Here is a 16,454-nt window from a genome sequence, read left to right on the forward strand (position 1 = left end):
GTGCTAAGGAAGTACTAGAATATCGTTCAAAGAACTTGACTGCTACCCTGCTTCGAGCAAGAGTACAAAAATATCAACCACTAGACAATCTGAATTACACTGAGAACCCAGTAATCAATAATGGCAATTTAGTCTTCTCTAACAATGGCCAGGTGCTGCGTGTGCACATACTGACAGGTCTACATGCAAGGAAATCCTTCGGCTGGTGTCTATGTAATATTAAAAATAAACAGAGTGAACTATCTATCTATCAAAATAGGTTTCAATTTACATAACTGAACTCATTGCCAGTGAATGGGTAATAAGATATGACATGACCACAGCAACTACCCACATCATAATACTTACAGCTCGTTCTCTACAATGCAAGTTGTTACTTACCATTACCAAATAGCTACTGCTGTATACAAGGTGCAAAACATCAGTATGTAGGTATCACTTGTGTGGGTCAAGGCCTATGCTAGGATTATGAGGAATGAGGAAGCTGACCAGGTGGCCAAGGATGCAGCAGAAAATGGCATACAACAGCAGTGTGTCCCAGTGGGTGATCTCATTGTGGTAATTAGAGACTTGGCCAAAAATGTGTACAACGAGGTCTAGGAGACCAAATATCTCCACAAGGGCACCTCGTACAAACAAATCCACCTGCATTTGCCAAAGGTGCAATGATACACTGAAAAGTAGACACTGAAATGCAACTCAGGTGGCATATGTAATGAGACAGTTTGTGAAGATCATTGTCAGGTTGAAGTTCAACTACAGCTGCCACCGACAACACCTTTATAGACTCCACCTCGTGCCACTGCAATATTGTAACTGTGGGGAGCTGCATCATCGTAGGGTGCCCCTGATACAGTAGTGAGTCTGAATAGCTGATAACAGGGCTGGTTTGCATGCATCGAACACTTCCTTCTTATTTGTTAGTCCTCTTGTCCATACAGAGTTTAAAAATATATACATCACTAGTGGAATTTGTCTTAAAAGTAGGAATTAAATTGTGATTGTTAAGTTAGTGTATGTGGTGTTTGTGTATGTAGGTTAAATTTTTATGGCATTGTATATTTGGACTGGCTGTATGGGTAAGAAAAGTTAATGAAGCATGTCAAGATGAATACAATTCAATTTTAAAATGCAAGACAAGAAAAAAAATCAAGACAGGAGTAAATTTTTGCACTTTCTAAATTTTTATGCAAAATACCATGTGTCAGATTTATCTCCCCTTCAAGATCAAGAACAATAAAATATTAGGGCTGCATCAGGTAGCACAAGTTACATTTTTACGTCATCAGTTTTAACTTGTTCATTGTTGTACTTTGTTATCTCCTGTACTCTACCAGGCTCTCTACCTCTTAAGCTCTATACTTAATGCGAGACAGTATTAAGAGCAGAAGAAGCAAGGGTATTCTTATTTATACTGAAACCAAATTTTGCCAGAGTAGCTTATCTGTTCCACGAAATACTTTATTTATCTTCTTTTTCTATGAACCAAAGGGCAATGTCACTTATAAATCTTATACATATGCCCTTCTCCTTGTGTTTTCACTACTATTCTGAAACTGTCTTTCCACCCCTCTTTGCTATATTTGCATACTGAATATCAGAAACAGGAACAGCAGATTACAATAAATCTACAGATTACAACAGAGAAAAACTGAATACAGTGAGCCCATTCACTTCAAAATAGCTGCAGCAGCCTGATAGATGGAAAATATCAACCCGTATTCAGGCAGTCAATGCATTAATGAAACTCATACCAATCACCCAAACTAAAATAAAACCTATGTAAAGAAGCAGAGCAATTATGTTAAGTTTTATACATAAAGAAAACACCATAAATTCAGTGTTAGTCTGTATTCATAAAGATAAGATTGCCTTGCTTAATCCTGCGACCGATGTAAACTTTTGAAAAAACATCTGTTAATGAGGTAAGAAAACCTAACAGTTCCATCTACTGGTTCTTTGGCATACTACGCAGTCATTAAGATGAACCTCCAAACTGCTATGTTGAACAGACTCCTCACACTTTAAATTGCAATACGTATCCCCCCCTCCCCATGATCTGATTTTGATTCAGCAAAGCTCAGGGAAAATTCGTCTAGTGCCTTTGGAGATCAGTGTGTTCAAACAGACAGGCATCAGTATTGTAGATTTACTTCATAGTATTACAGACCAAATGAAAACTTTAATATCGTGTATAATGTTTTACTATTTGTATTATTTTTACAGTCGACTCTTGCTAATTTGAACCTCAGTAAATCAAATTTTCCAGATAAAACTAGTAAGCCTGCCCCTTGAGAAAAACCACTATAAATCAAATAAATCCTAAGCATTTTGCTACTCTCGATAAATCGAAGCGACTGTTGCTACAGACCACTCACAAACACACTATAATTCAAACTCAGTGACTGCATAAACTTTGTAGTCTGAACTGTTTCGTCACTTGTTTCTCTAACTGTTTCATCATTCAACTCTCTGTGACACTCCTTTGTTTACGCAACAACACACATGTACTGATTATTGAGTGGGAAAAAAAAGGATGTAATGAAAACTTTCAGGGTTCTGTCACCCAAGGAGTCAACAATTATGAAGCAGAAAGATTGGATTGTTGAAAACACATCACAAGAAGGGAGGAAGCAGACACATCAAGGCAAGTTCTTGCATCATGACGAATGCTTATTAACTACTTTAGTTAATGTAGAGGACAAAACATAATTGTTGGAAGTTATAAGCTTAAAGAAACGGCTGTCATTCTCTGTTAAATGTCTTTTGGTTGCTGCTACTGTTCTTATATAGATGTGTTGCCTTCTGTGACACCACTGGTGTTCACTCCAGTGCTATGATTCAATCTTCCAATGGCCGGGTCCCAAGTTGTACTGAGATGTTTCCCTTTCATGTGGTGTATGGTGACTGGACTGTAACACCATCAGTAGGAACACTGCATGACAGATCTGTCAGTTTGATGTGGTCTTTTGTTCTTTTGGTCCGGCTACTCTGTACCATGACCATGCACAAACTTATTCTTCTCGACTTTGTCTCCAGTCTGGGTGATGCTGGAAAAGTGTGTCTCACTATTTCTAGCTACTGAATGGCAAACACATCTTCAGCGATAATCTACTGTATTCTTTTAACTATTTACATCAATTGTGAAGACAGGTCTAATTATAAATAACTCATAACTTCAAATACATCATTCAATAAGTCTGACCACACCAGACTCAACTTAAGATCTAAAATTTACTGTCTCAATGACACCTTCAAGGGGCGTTGTCAAAGAACAAATGTTCACGTTCAGCAAGTGTTACCACGCCCATCGCATCGCGCCTTACACCTGCTGTGTTATGTCACAGCATACACACCATCTGCGCAGATAACAGACTGGGGTGTGCACACTATGGAAAAGTTTATAAAAGGCACTACCATCTTTCAGCATGATGAGCGTCATCAGTGGAACATACGCCATTCTCACAAATAAATCCTGTTCATTACAGTACTTAGCTGCAGGCTCCCATCTTTATTGATGGTATTGTCACAAATTTTTATCTCTATTGCTACTTTTAAGACTCTATCCCAGAAACTATTAGTCCGTATGATAACAGATGTCTCATTGAATGCAGTATGATATCCACTTTCTGGAGCATATTCTGCTATCACCAATTTCTCAGGGTATCAAAGGCAAAATATATCTGTTGTTCTAATCAGTGCTGTTCAACAGCACACACGGTCTGTCCATCACAAAACTGTTTACATCCACATGGCATTTTACATACTCCTGGCATTCTGAGACCTGCATTATCTTTCGCACGCCTCATGAGTTGTTGAATTTTTGCTGCAGCCTGGTAGACCGAATCGATTTTATGCCTCTTTACAAGTTGCCTAATCTTTCCCGTTAATGAGTCACAGAACAGCAAAAATGAAAGGTTCTTTGTGTTCTCCGATGGTGTCTTACAGCTTGTGTGTTATTGGAAAGATGGCTTGCACAATCAGGCAGTGGTGACAGCTGTTTTCCTTAATTATTGACTGTAAGTGGCTCAGCTGCTTCAGTTTAGCAGGTCTTCAGCATCTGAGACAGTCTCTGCTCTATGCACCAAGGGCCTCAGAACAGATTGTTTGTGCAACAGATTGTGATAGCTGTTAAAGTGCAGATATCGGTCTTTGTGGTTGGGTTTCTGGTAAAAACAGTGGCTGAGACACCCATTGTCTTTACAGTGGACGATGACTTCAAACAACGGCAAGCACTATCTGTCTGCCTCCATCATTTACTTGATGTTGTCATGGATCATGCTGATAAGGTCCGAGAATTCTCCCAGCTTTTCACATCTGAGACCAGACAAGGGCTATTTTTTACCTTATTTTTTTAAATGATACACTTACTTAGATGTTTTGTTGATTCCACTGTGATCAGTCAAACTTTTGTTGAATTAAACTCTGAGTTATTCAAACTTTTTCTGAGGTCCATTGAACCTCAAACTGTCAAGAGTCCACTGTACAATCATGGAAGGAACACAGAAAAACAAAACAAACACTCTGAGAATGCACCTTGTAACAAAGGTGATTTCTGCCAGCTGTTAGGTTTTCTCCTCCCCCCTCCCCCTTTTTTGTGCCTATTTTGTGATATCTTTGATATGTCCAAGCAATGGAAAATCCAGGATGGATTGTAACAATAATATTAAAAGGATAGCTGCTACTCACCATATAGCAGAGATGCTGTGTCACTGATAGGCACAACAAAAAGACTGTCAAAAAGTGAAATAGAACACACACACACACACACACACACACACACACACACACACACACAACCACAGTCTTGGGCTACTGAGGATAGGCGAGACTGGCCCTGTGTGTGTGTGTGTGTGTGTGTGTGTGTGTGTATTTACAACGAAGGCCTTGTTGGCCAAAAGCTCACTTTCTGTCAGTCTTTTTGATGTATGTATCTGCAACTCAGTATCTTCAATATGTTCATATATATATCATGCACATAGTACCTAGAAAGTTCAAATATTGACTCAGGGCACATTCAACTTAACCTTACAGCTTATTACCTTCTTTTGGTTATTTAGAATCCATAAGTGTGATCAATTTTCCTGAAAGCTGCATTAATCATAAATTATCAGTAATTTCAGATTTTATTATTGTTATTCATAGGAAAATAAATATCTGATTACTGAACTGCTGAGAAAGTAGATGCCAGTGTAATTCAATAGACATTATTACTGTAACTGAAAGTCCTTGTTACAACAAATATCCCTCCATATTCTGTTACTCAGAAGTGTAAATGTTTAATTGAATTTGTTAAAAGCTAGTAAACAACATTAGCAAACTTCAGTTTTAATTATTGTAGACTTACAAAAGAGGCATTTTGGAAGCTATTTTGATTCAGTCTGTGGAAAGTTATGAAATCTACGAGGTCTACGTCTGCAATATTGGGAAATTTAGCACAGATGAGTTAGTACAAGTTACAAGTCAAGGTATCAACAGAGTTTTATCTAAATTTTGTGTCCAGAAGTTTATTCAATAATTCAGTGACCTTTTTTTATGATTGACTGTGAACTTATAATTACTTTCATTAACAGCATTGAACTTCACTAACAGCTAATGAATGCTTACTGTGTCAGTAGGATTAGGTGAAGAACTGTGTTGTTTCCAATAGTTATTTACTTTGCACATAGAGTTTGTACTGATTTGACTGTTAGATCTGAAAGACAGTGTTTTAAGATTTTCATACAGTGGCTGTGTTAATTACATGTTTGTCACACATGAACTTTTGTGAATAGTTACGTTAGTGGTAGATTACTGCACTCAATATTATAGGACATCAAATGAGTTTAGTATTTGGCTATATGTTTACCTGTACATAATTTAAGTAGACAAGACTAACTGCTCCTAAACAGAATTTCATTCAGCATCCAAGAGCAGTTAAAGTGTGTGAACCGAAAACCTGGTGTAGACTACATTACTGACAATGTAGAGTCAGTCTTTGAGGTGCATCTACCTTAGCATTTACTTTTTTTAGTTCTGTTAAATTATGTTTTTCAGGAAGAGGCTAGTTGCAACAGTTATGGAGCAGTGTCTGCTCAGTGTAAACTGAATATAGATAGTCCTACAATTTACTTATAAAATAGTTGCTTCCAATCACTAACCTTGAGACATCATAAACCATGTCATAAGATAAAGCAAAGGAAATATATCACACAATAATTTAGTGATGTTGGAGTCAGACTTATATTACTAGGATTGTGTATATAAGCAGTTTATGAAGACACAAGGACTAAACTTTTAACTTACCTGTAAATGTTGGACACAAAGTACACAAACAAAAAAAGAAAACAAATTAAAAATATTAAGAGTAATTTATTTAAATAACAATCTGACTTACAAATTCCTCTATTTTGTACCACAATTCAGTGCCATTTGTTTTTCTTGTCATAAAGCAAGAAAAGATATTTATCTACAACATGAGTAACATGCAATTGAGAATCATATTCACAGACTGAAACTAATGTTTAGTACATTAGAATACATACAAATGTTATTTCTTTGTAAGCTACTATTCATACATGCAATTCAATGTGGGTACACATGAAGACGCAGGTAGAAAGTGATGGATACTTAATATAGTGCCCCCCCCCCCCCCCCTCTCTCTCTCTCTCTCTCTCTCTCTCTCTCTCTCTCTCTCTCTCTCTCTCTCTGTGTGTGTGTGTGTGTGTGTGTGTGTGTGTGTGTGTGTGTGTGTCTCATTTGTTACAAAATTCTAGAAGACTTCCAAATATTTAAGTGCTTTGTTCAATTACTGATTAGATTACAGCTGCGAGTGAGGCCAACAACATACTTCTCCAGTACAAAATCATCATCAGTTGGCACCTGGAGGCTTATTAGAAACATTGTCTTATTTTCGTGATTTAAGAATCGACAATATCTTACCAAATAAACTAGAATCTATTTGGACATCACATTTTCTCAACTAGACTTAATGTTTCAAAATATTGTTGTCATGATGTTATTCCAGACTTCATTTTTCCAAGAAACAAAAATACACACAACAGTCAGTAACAATAAATGTTTATATACATCTTTTTACACACCTGATTATTTTTCTAGCTTTTTTTTCTATTTACACTTATTGTGGTTTCAACTTACACTCTGTCAAAAATATTATAACATTCATTCTTAAGTTTATTGTTTGCCTCCATTCTACAGTCTGTTTTCAGTGAGCTATTGATATTTCTAGTAACTTCTGGACCTTGTACGGCACTTTAACAATGGACTATAATACATCTTATTTATACATATACTATGCAACAAAATCTCTATATCTTGCTATCTCTAAAAAAATAACTAGGATAATTCTGCAGTTTAGGTGACTTATACTGTCTGATAATAGTGTAAGTTACAATAAGGCATATGACAGTGTTGTTAGTTTACAATTTATGTTTTATTTTAAGATTATGAAATAAATGAGGTCACAGTTATCAATAAGAAAAACAACATCTATTGTCTGACAAAGTTGGAGCCTGCCAATAATGCTATAAGCCAAGAAGGCAACAATATGTAAATTTGTGTGTCATTTCTTAAGTATTTTCTGATACCATTGTATTATCAGTTAGAAAATAAGAGGTAACTTCTTCCTAAAACAGGCACAATTGGGTAACATTTCAAAACTGCAATTCATCACAACGTAGTTGGGCTAACTTCCCAAACATTTGTCAATCTGACTAAAATAAAATTTTATACATCCGTCACAAAAACCATTAAGTAATTCATGTGGGTACAGGTGCCCACTTTTTGTTTTGTACAATACACTTCAGTATTTCATACTTTTATTATGCTTCATGCGGTGATTCACCGAGTATCTGCACGATCCAGTCGTGGACGAACTTGACCAGTCTGTGGTCGATGCGTAGGCTATATGGGCTTGTACAGCAAAGTTGTGACATACTTCTTGCGATATCGGTGTGTTGCACTCAGCACCATAACACCGTCTTTGATTGACAAAGCGTACAGGTGGTTGAGCATTACATGATTTGGTTCGGGCAGCAATGTTGGCTCACACTATAAACAGAACAAAAGACATTGTAAGCCTGCATGAATAAGAATTATCCAATATCAGTGACTAAGTTCTCCTCTAATTTGAACAGAATAAAACCTAATTAACTTAGGACACCCTGGCATAGCCTGAAACTATATCAGTATGAGCTGTGACAAGAAAGTAATCAAGATAGGTGGAAAATGAGCTGTGCAACTGCAGGCTACACTTCTTTCCCTTTTCACATAGTACAGCCAGCAGATTACATCATTTTCTAAGCTACGTTTTTCATTTAGTAGTAAGCCCAATGTCAGAGGAAATGGAATATGAGGGTTGTCCACAAAGTAAGTTTCATTTCTATTTCCATCTGACTCAAGGAGAAGAAATGTACGCCATTTTCAGATCGCTGCTGCTGATGTGTACTTTGTAGTGCTTCTTTATAATGTCAGCCATAATTGAAAATGCCGCCGCATGAGAAATCAGATCTGTGATTCATTTTCTAAATGCAAAGAAAGTTAAACCAAAGGAAATTCATCAGCAAATCTGCGAGGTTTATGGACAAAATGCTGCAAGTGATTCAATGGTTAGAAGATGGTCAGACTGTCAATGAAGGATGTGATCAAGTGCACGACGAAGATAGAAGCGGACATCCGTCTGTGGTTACTGATGAACTGGTTCACACAATTGAAGAGAAGATTAAGCACAACCGTAAATTTACACTTAGTGCTCTTGTCATGGAAGTTCCGCAAATCTCACGATCACTAATTCATGAAATTGTTACTGAGAAACTAAAATTTCAAAAACTTTGCTCACGTTGGGTACCCAAAATTCTTACTGAACAACACAAAAAACAACAGATGGGCAGTGTACTTCAGTTTTTGACATGCCACAATGAAGAAGGCAATGGTTTTCTTTCTCAGATAGTCACGAGGGATGAAACTTTGGTATCATACGACACCCTTGAAATAAAACAACAATCAACGGAATGGAGGTACACTTCATTCCCAATGAAGGTCAAGCCTAAACAAATCTTGACACCTCAAAAAGTCATGTTTACCATTTTTTGGGACAGAAAAGGCATTTAGCTGATTGATTTCTTACCATGACGCCAAACAATCAATGCACATGGTTACTGCGAGACCATTAAGAAATTGTGCCGTGCGGCAGCATTTTCCGTTACGGCTGACATTATAAATAAGCACTACAAAGCACATGATGGCAGCAGTGATCTGAAAATGGTGTACATGTGTTCTCCTTGAGTCACAGTAACTGCCGCACATACTCAGAATTGCGGTAGAATAATGACATATCAAGCTGCTGATTTTTAGTGTGAAACTTGTCACTCAACTAATCACACAAAAAAGGCTGCATCATTTGTTGTTCATTTGATTCCTCTTCTGTGATCAAACTCCTCATCTCATGGCAGCACTTGCATCCAGTGTCTTCATCTGCTTGGAGGATGTATTCCATCTGTCTTCTCCTACAGTTTTTAACTTTTACATATTTCCCAAATATCATGGAAGTTATTCCTTAATGTCTTTACATATTTCCTATAATTCTGTCCATTCTTTTTGTCAATATTTTCAACATTTTCCACACAGAAACTCTTAATTCTTATTTTAAGAGTGTACTTCATTTTCAGCATCATTATACAGTACCACATCTCAAACATTTAACTTGTTCTCTGTTCTGGTTCTGTTCTGCAAGAAAACACAGGAGTACATTCTGATGAGGAGAGGCAGAGGTCCTGGTGGAAGACCGCAAGGCACATTCAAAGTGGTAATGCCACCCCAGGGATTCGATGATCCTTGTATGCAAAAAGAATAGGGTATGCTGAAGGATGAGGAAACTGTTGAACAGTGATTACAATGGTGAGCAAGTGTTGATATCATCAAAATTATAAAGGGAAAAATGTCCACTTTGGCAAGGAGACTGTCTACAGGACTAGTCTGAAGGGTGCCAGTGACCAATCTAACTCCATGATGGTGGACTGGATCTAACGATTCCAAAGCCGAAGGCACCACCAAGCCATGAACCTGGCAGCTATAGTCAAAGCATGACTGGACAAGAACCCAGTAGATACGAAGGAGTGTGACATGGTCCACTCCCCAAGAGGTGTGGGCAAGGAAGCGAAAGTGTGTTAAGCTGTTGTGTGTAATTGGTCTTTAGTTGAGAAATATGGGACAGCCAAATCAGCCTCTTGTCAAAGAAGAGTGCGAGATTTCTGGCTTTGGAGCCATAAGATTCCTTCCCAAGATTCATTCCATAGTCTGGCTGAGATTACAGTAAGTGATGCACGGCTTAAGGGATGGGGTGAGAGAAAGACAAGCCTTTACATATGTCTGCTTGTGTCTGTATATGTGGGGATAGATGTGTGTGTGTGTGTGTGTGTGTGTGTGTGTGTGTGTGTATACCTTTCCCTTTTTCCCCCTAAGGTAAGTCTTTCCACTCCTGGGATTGGAATGACTCCTTACCCTCTCCCTTAAAACCCACATCCTTTCGTCTTTCCCTCTCCTTCCCTTTTTCCTGATGAAGCAACCATGGGTTGCGAAAGCTTGAATTTTGTGTGTGTGTTTGTGTCTCTATCAACATACCAATGCTTTCATTTGGTAAGTTACATCATCTTTGTTTTTAGATATATTTTTCCCATGTGGAATGTTTCCTTCTTTTATATTCATATCACTAATATACAATCAGTTAGAAAAGACGAGATGAATGTAAGTGAAGTTAGTACTATCTAAAAGACACTAAAATTAGTGAAGCTGTCAAAACAAAAACTGAAGTTTGTAAACTCAGTAGTATTGAACATACACATCAGGAGGTACATACTGATTTAATATCTAAAGAGACTTGTTAACATAATAATAATATTTCCAACATGGAATCCATTTGTAAAGACCATGCAAGTGTGATCCAAGTTAATTTGATCGGTGTTGTGGAGAAAGTAAAGAAAAGTAAACAAGTAGTGAACAAAACTGTGACCATTACTGTCACTAAACTTACTGGAAGAGTTAAATCTAAAGTTAAATTGCAATGTGATTGAGACAAAAGAATAAGCGCATTAGTGAAAGTGATGCAGTCTGTTTCATTACTGTAGGCAAAGATCACGCTTTGTCAACAAAAAGGAACATGTGGTCACTGACCTTCATGCATCAGTTAGAGCTTAACAATCAGATTACGTGGAGACAACAAAATAAAGTTTCCTAAAGACTGCATTTACACAGAAGGTCGCTCATATGAGAACCTTGGTTAATAAAAATATGCACAGGGTTGTTGATTTGTAGGTGAATGTAGTAGATGGCCAAGATTTGTGCTCCCAGGGCACACTCGTGCTCTGCAAATGCACATGTGTCTGCTGAGTGCTCCACCATGGCATTATTTGAGTAGGTGTACTTGTGAGATGGCATTATGCCATAGGCTGCACACTATTTAAAAAGGTGTGTTCAACTACTTCTAGGAGGTGAATATTGCAGCACACTTTCATCAGCAGGTTCTCCAACTTTTTATTTTTCAGCTAGCAAAAACTTTTATTACATGAGTAAATAAATATATTGTATAGTCAGAGTTGCCACAAGTTCTGGAAATCAGGGAATATTGGGAATTTCAAACATGTCAGGAAAGTCAGGGAACTATCATGGAAATTAGGAGAAAAAAACAAAACACTGGAAAAATCTCATTTTCATATCAGTAGATGAAATGGTTTGTTGTCAGAGATGTCACGAACCATTGCTGCCTGGAACAGCTGAGTACATGCACTGCTTCCCTACTCCCCTTATTCTTACTACTTATCCCTTTTATACCACTCCCCTCAGCTCGCAATCAGTGCTGCCACCACTTCTTGCCAATAGCATAGCAGCTGCTGATGAGAGGCAGGGAGGTGTGAGGAGTGGTTTGTTTGGATCTGAATCTCTGACACTGTTGACACAGTGGTCGGAGACAGCTGTCATGTGTGCACGATATCAGTCTGGCTCCACAGCCACATTGTGAGGGTGACTCGTTGCGCAGAGAAAACAATAGCCAAGCCTGGTATGACCAACTCGTAAAAGGCATAAGACAGTGGACTCCCTTAGAGAGGAGCAGAAGAAAGAGTGCCAAACTGCAGTAGTCTCTTAGAGTGTACAGAGTTTATTACTGAGAGCAGTAGCAAACCAGGTGTCACTCCACTTTTGGGCAAAGAGAGATTTGGTGTGGATCCGCATATCTGCACCTGGAATCATGAAAGGGAATGGGGGGTATCTGCCTCTCTAGCCAAATGGTCAGCTAGTACATTTCCTGGGATGCCACATGACTTGGGACTCAGAGAAAGACAACTGAGCAGGTGGCACAGGTAAGGGCAGAAAGGAGGTCATGTATAGCAGAGACTAAAGGGTGACGAGGGTAGCATCAGCCTATAGCCTGCAGGCTGCTCATTGAGTTGAAATTTATTATAATGCTGTGGGGGGGAGTCCTGGGTAACAAAATGGAGGGCCCTGTTAATGGCTACCACCTCTGCTGTAAACACACTAAATGATCCCAGTGGTAAATGGTGTTCCATGCCAGTAGGAGACATAAAAGCATATCCCATCCTATCTGTCATTTTAGAACCATCTGTGTAGAAGATGGTAGCACCTTGGAATTCATCAAGGATGGAACATACAAGATGGTGACAGAGACCTTAGGACCCTGGAATAGGTCGGTAATAATCTGTGGTCTAGGTGGAAGGAAATACATGGGGCACATCCCAATGAGTGGAGATGGAGATCCTGACAGAGAGAACTGAGATACAATTCAACTGGCAATCCCACCCGGGGGCGGGTATCATGAGAGAGACATCCCTCATTTGCAAAGAGGCCAGGGTACATGGAATGATCAGAGAATCGTCCAATGGCGATAGTGTAAGTAACCAGGAGTTTGTTCCCTCATATTTGTAGAGGGGGAATCCCGGCTTCTGCGAGGAGACTGTTGACGGGACATGCGAAAAGCACCAATAGCCAGATGCATGCCACAATGATGCACAGGATCAAGCAGTTTCAGAGTGGAAGGAGCTGCTGAGACATAAACCTGACTACTGTAATCTAATCTGGACAAAATCAGAACATGGTAAAGATGGAGAAGGGTAGCACGGTCTGCACCCCAACATGCATGGACCACAAGGCAGAGAGCATTAAGCTTCCACAAGCATGTAGTCTTTAGATGGCGAATATGGGGCAGCCATGTCAGGTGCTGGTTGCTCAAATAAAGTTCTGGATCAGGGTGTACTGTGGATCGATGGCAAAAATGCATAACACGTATTTTGAAGGGAGAAAACTGGAAGCCATAGGAGAAAACTCACACAGAGGCCCATTGGATGGTGCCCTGGAGCCAGTGTTCAGCAGATGCTACCTACTGGAAGCTACACTAGATGATGCAAAAATTGTTGACTTACAATGCCGGGGTAACCAGTGGCCCAACACAGTTTAGAAGCCCATTGATGGCTATGAGGAAGAGTGTGACACTTAACACAGAACCCTTTCGGATACCATTCTCCTGACTCAGGAGTGCTGAGCGGAGTGCTTACTCGAACCCAGAAGAGATCATTAGATAAAAACTTGTGGATAAAAATTGGAAGGGGGCCGCAAAAGTCCCAGTCATGGAGGATAACTAAAATGTGATGGTGACAAGCTGCGTCTTATGCCATATGTGGGTCAAAGAAGACCACAACAAAGTGCATAAGGTTAGTTAAAAACATGTTGGATTGCTGTTTCCAAACTGAATAAATGATCAGCTGGAGATAGTTCTCCCCAGAAGCCACACTGATACGGGGTCAATATGTCCCGAGATTTGAGTAACCAACATAATCTGAAGCTAACCATACTCTTGAGCAGTTTACAAAGTATGTTGCGGTCAGGCTAATTAGGTGGTAGCTGTTAAGAGATGTTGTGTTCTTTCCTGGCTTAAGGGGATAACTATGCTGTTTTGTCATTACGAGGGGAACACAGCTGTGAGCCAAATACAGTTGAAGGCACTGAGATGTTGCCTGTGGGTAATGTGCAAGTGTTTGATCATCTGGTTGTAGTTAGAATCCAGGCTGGGGGCTGATTCATGTGAATAGGTAAGAGTCTGCAAGAATTCCCATTCAGTGAAGGGTTTGTTATTGGGTTCAGCTTGGTGAGGGTTTAAAAAAAAAAAAAATGGGGGGGGGGGGTCTGTTCAATTCGGCATTTCTGCCGGAGAAAGGTAGCATGATAGGAAGAGGATGTCAATGTTGTCACAAAGTGTGTCGCAAGGTGTCCTGCAAGGACTGATGGGTCAGTACACAGAGCAATTGTCACTGGTGGCCCGGAAGAAGCTTGGACTAAACCTGTGATGAAGAGGCATACATCCCTGGGAAGGAAACATAGAACTCGCAGTACTACTTTTTACTCTGCTTAATAAGACAGCAAGCCTTAGCACTCCGAGTTGCTTAAAAGGGATAAGGTTGGTCTGTGAAGGGTGTCGTTTAAATCACTGCAGCACCTGTCAATGGTCCTGGATAGCAACTGCTACGTCATTGGTCCACCACGGTACCAGTCAACGGCATGGGGGACCTGTAGATAGAGGGTTAGCATCACCAGCACCATGAAGAATAGTGGCAGAGACGCCATGCATGACCGCATCAGTGCAATCCGAGAGAGATGTGTTGAAGTGCACAGCAGATGTATACAAAGGGCAATTGGCTCTGTGGAAAGTCCATCGCGGGGGCCTGTCTGCCTGGCGGTGGAAGAAGAATGGCAATATCACCGGGCAGTTATCACTGTCACAAACGCCGTCTGTCTGATCATAATACTGGTCATTGTACAGAACATAAGAAGATGCCAGAGTGTGCCTAAATAGCTCAGTAACTTCACTTACAAATGTAGGGAAGCCACGAGCACAGGGGAGGAGATTATGAGATCAGTAGCAGTAAAGGTGCCATGAGTGACACTGAAGTGGGTAAGGGAACCATCATCGAGGAGAGACAAATCAGAGTTTGTAATAAGTTGGTCTATTAGAAGACCCCTACCTGTCAAAGTATCACTCCCCCATACAGGGTAGTGAGGAGGAGATATGGGGATGGGAGATGTATTAAGGCAGACAGTTCAACATAAGGAAGTGGCCTGCCTGGAGGGAGGTAGACACTGCAAATGGCAATTGCTGGGATCATTTGCATGCAAACTACAATTGCTTACAGGTTGGTGTAAAGACAGATCCAGTGACTAATGACATTGGTGTGAACCAAAGTGTAGACCCCTCCAGATGCTATCCTGGGGCCGGCACAGTTCTGACAGAATGCATGATAATAATGAAACATTGGAGAGTGGTCATCATGGAAGTGCATTTCTTCAGAGCAAGACAAAATGCAGAATAAGGGGAAACGAGGTGTGGTGTTTCTGGAAAGTGACAATAACATTTGTTGCAATTCCACTGGATCAGTATGTGGTGAGAGTCCACGTTAGATGTAAAGAATTCAAGGGGAAGTCATGTCACCTGGGCAGTGGCCATCACTGACAAGGACAGGATGACAACCATAAATACGATGTTAGACTTGGGTTGCAAAGTGGGAGATAGCACCTCGGGGGGGGGGGGGGGGGGGGGGGGGCACCTGGGAGGCCTTGTCCTGGTACTTATGTTTCTTCTTCTTCTCTTTCTGAGGATGAGAAGGGGCACAGCACAGAGGAAGAGCAGGCTTCTGCAAGATCTGGGACCAAAAGAGAGCAAGCAACCTTGTGAGCATAAAGACGGTGCATCTCGTGGCTGAAATGTGGTAATAGACTTCTGGCCTGCGAGACACCAAGGGTGGGGCCCCAATGGAGAGCCCCCTCACTAGTGGGTGCTGAAGAAGGGGGCACACTTCTTCAGCCAGGGAGGGGGAGCAGCACCTGTAGGGTTGAGCATGGGAATCGAGGGGAGGGGGAGGGGGAGGGCAACTGGAATGGGGTAAGAAAGAGGCAGGAGGAATAAAGGATGTAATAGGGGCAAAAGTAGAAGAAAGTGACACTTGATGGAATCGATCATATTTCTGCTGAGCCTCAGCATAAGATGGGCAGTCCAGGGACTTGTATTCTTGGATCTTCTTTCTCTCTTGTAATTTGGGCAATCTGGCTAGCGTGTAGAGTGGCGGTCACAACAATTTACATACACAGGTGGCAGAATACAGGGGCTGCCCTCCTGGAGTGAATGTCCACAGCCACCACACAGAGGGTCTGCCGTACAGCGGGAAGACGTATGCCCAAAACGCATGCACCAAAAGCACCTCTTGGGTGACATCACGTTTGGCTTCACATCACTGAGGTAACACACGACCTTGACCTCCTCTGGGAGTGAATCTCCCTCGAAAGCCAGAATAAAGGCACTAGTATCGGTGCGGTTGTCTTTAGGACCCTTCTGCACATGTCAACAAAGTGAACACCATATACTCCAGATTAGCCCAGAGTTCATCAGTTTGCAGGATGAG

General features: G+C 40.4%; 1 protein-coding gene across 1 annotated transcript in view; it reads right to left on the reverse strand.

The window, feature by feature from the left end:
- Nucleotides 1–6,331: 6,331 nt before the first annotated feature.
- The window catches only part of LOC124619350 (5'-AMP-activated protein kinase subunit beta-1), a 67,007-nt gene continuing 56,884 nt past the window's right edge, over nucleotides 6,332–16,454 (reverse strand). Inside the window, exon 7 of the mRNA XM_047145670.1 lies at nucleotides 6,332–8,049. Coding sequence (XP_047001626.1) covers nucleotides 7,903–8,049 — 147 coding nt within the window. The 3' untranslated portion in view covers nucleotides 6,332–7,902. The remainder of the gene's footprint in view (nucleotides 8,050–16,454) is intronic.

The sequence above is a fragment of the Schistocerca americana genome, chromosome 6 (assembly GCF_021461395.2).
Source record: "Schistocerca americana isolate TAMUIC-IGC-003095 chromosome 6, iqSchAmer2.1, whole genome shotgun sequence".
In the NCBI taxonomy this organism is placed as follows: domain Eukaryota; kingdom Metazoa; phylum Arthropoda; class Insecta; order Orthoptera; family Acrididae; genus Schistocerca; species Schistocerca americana.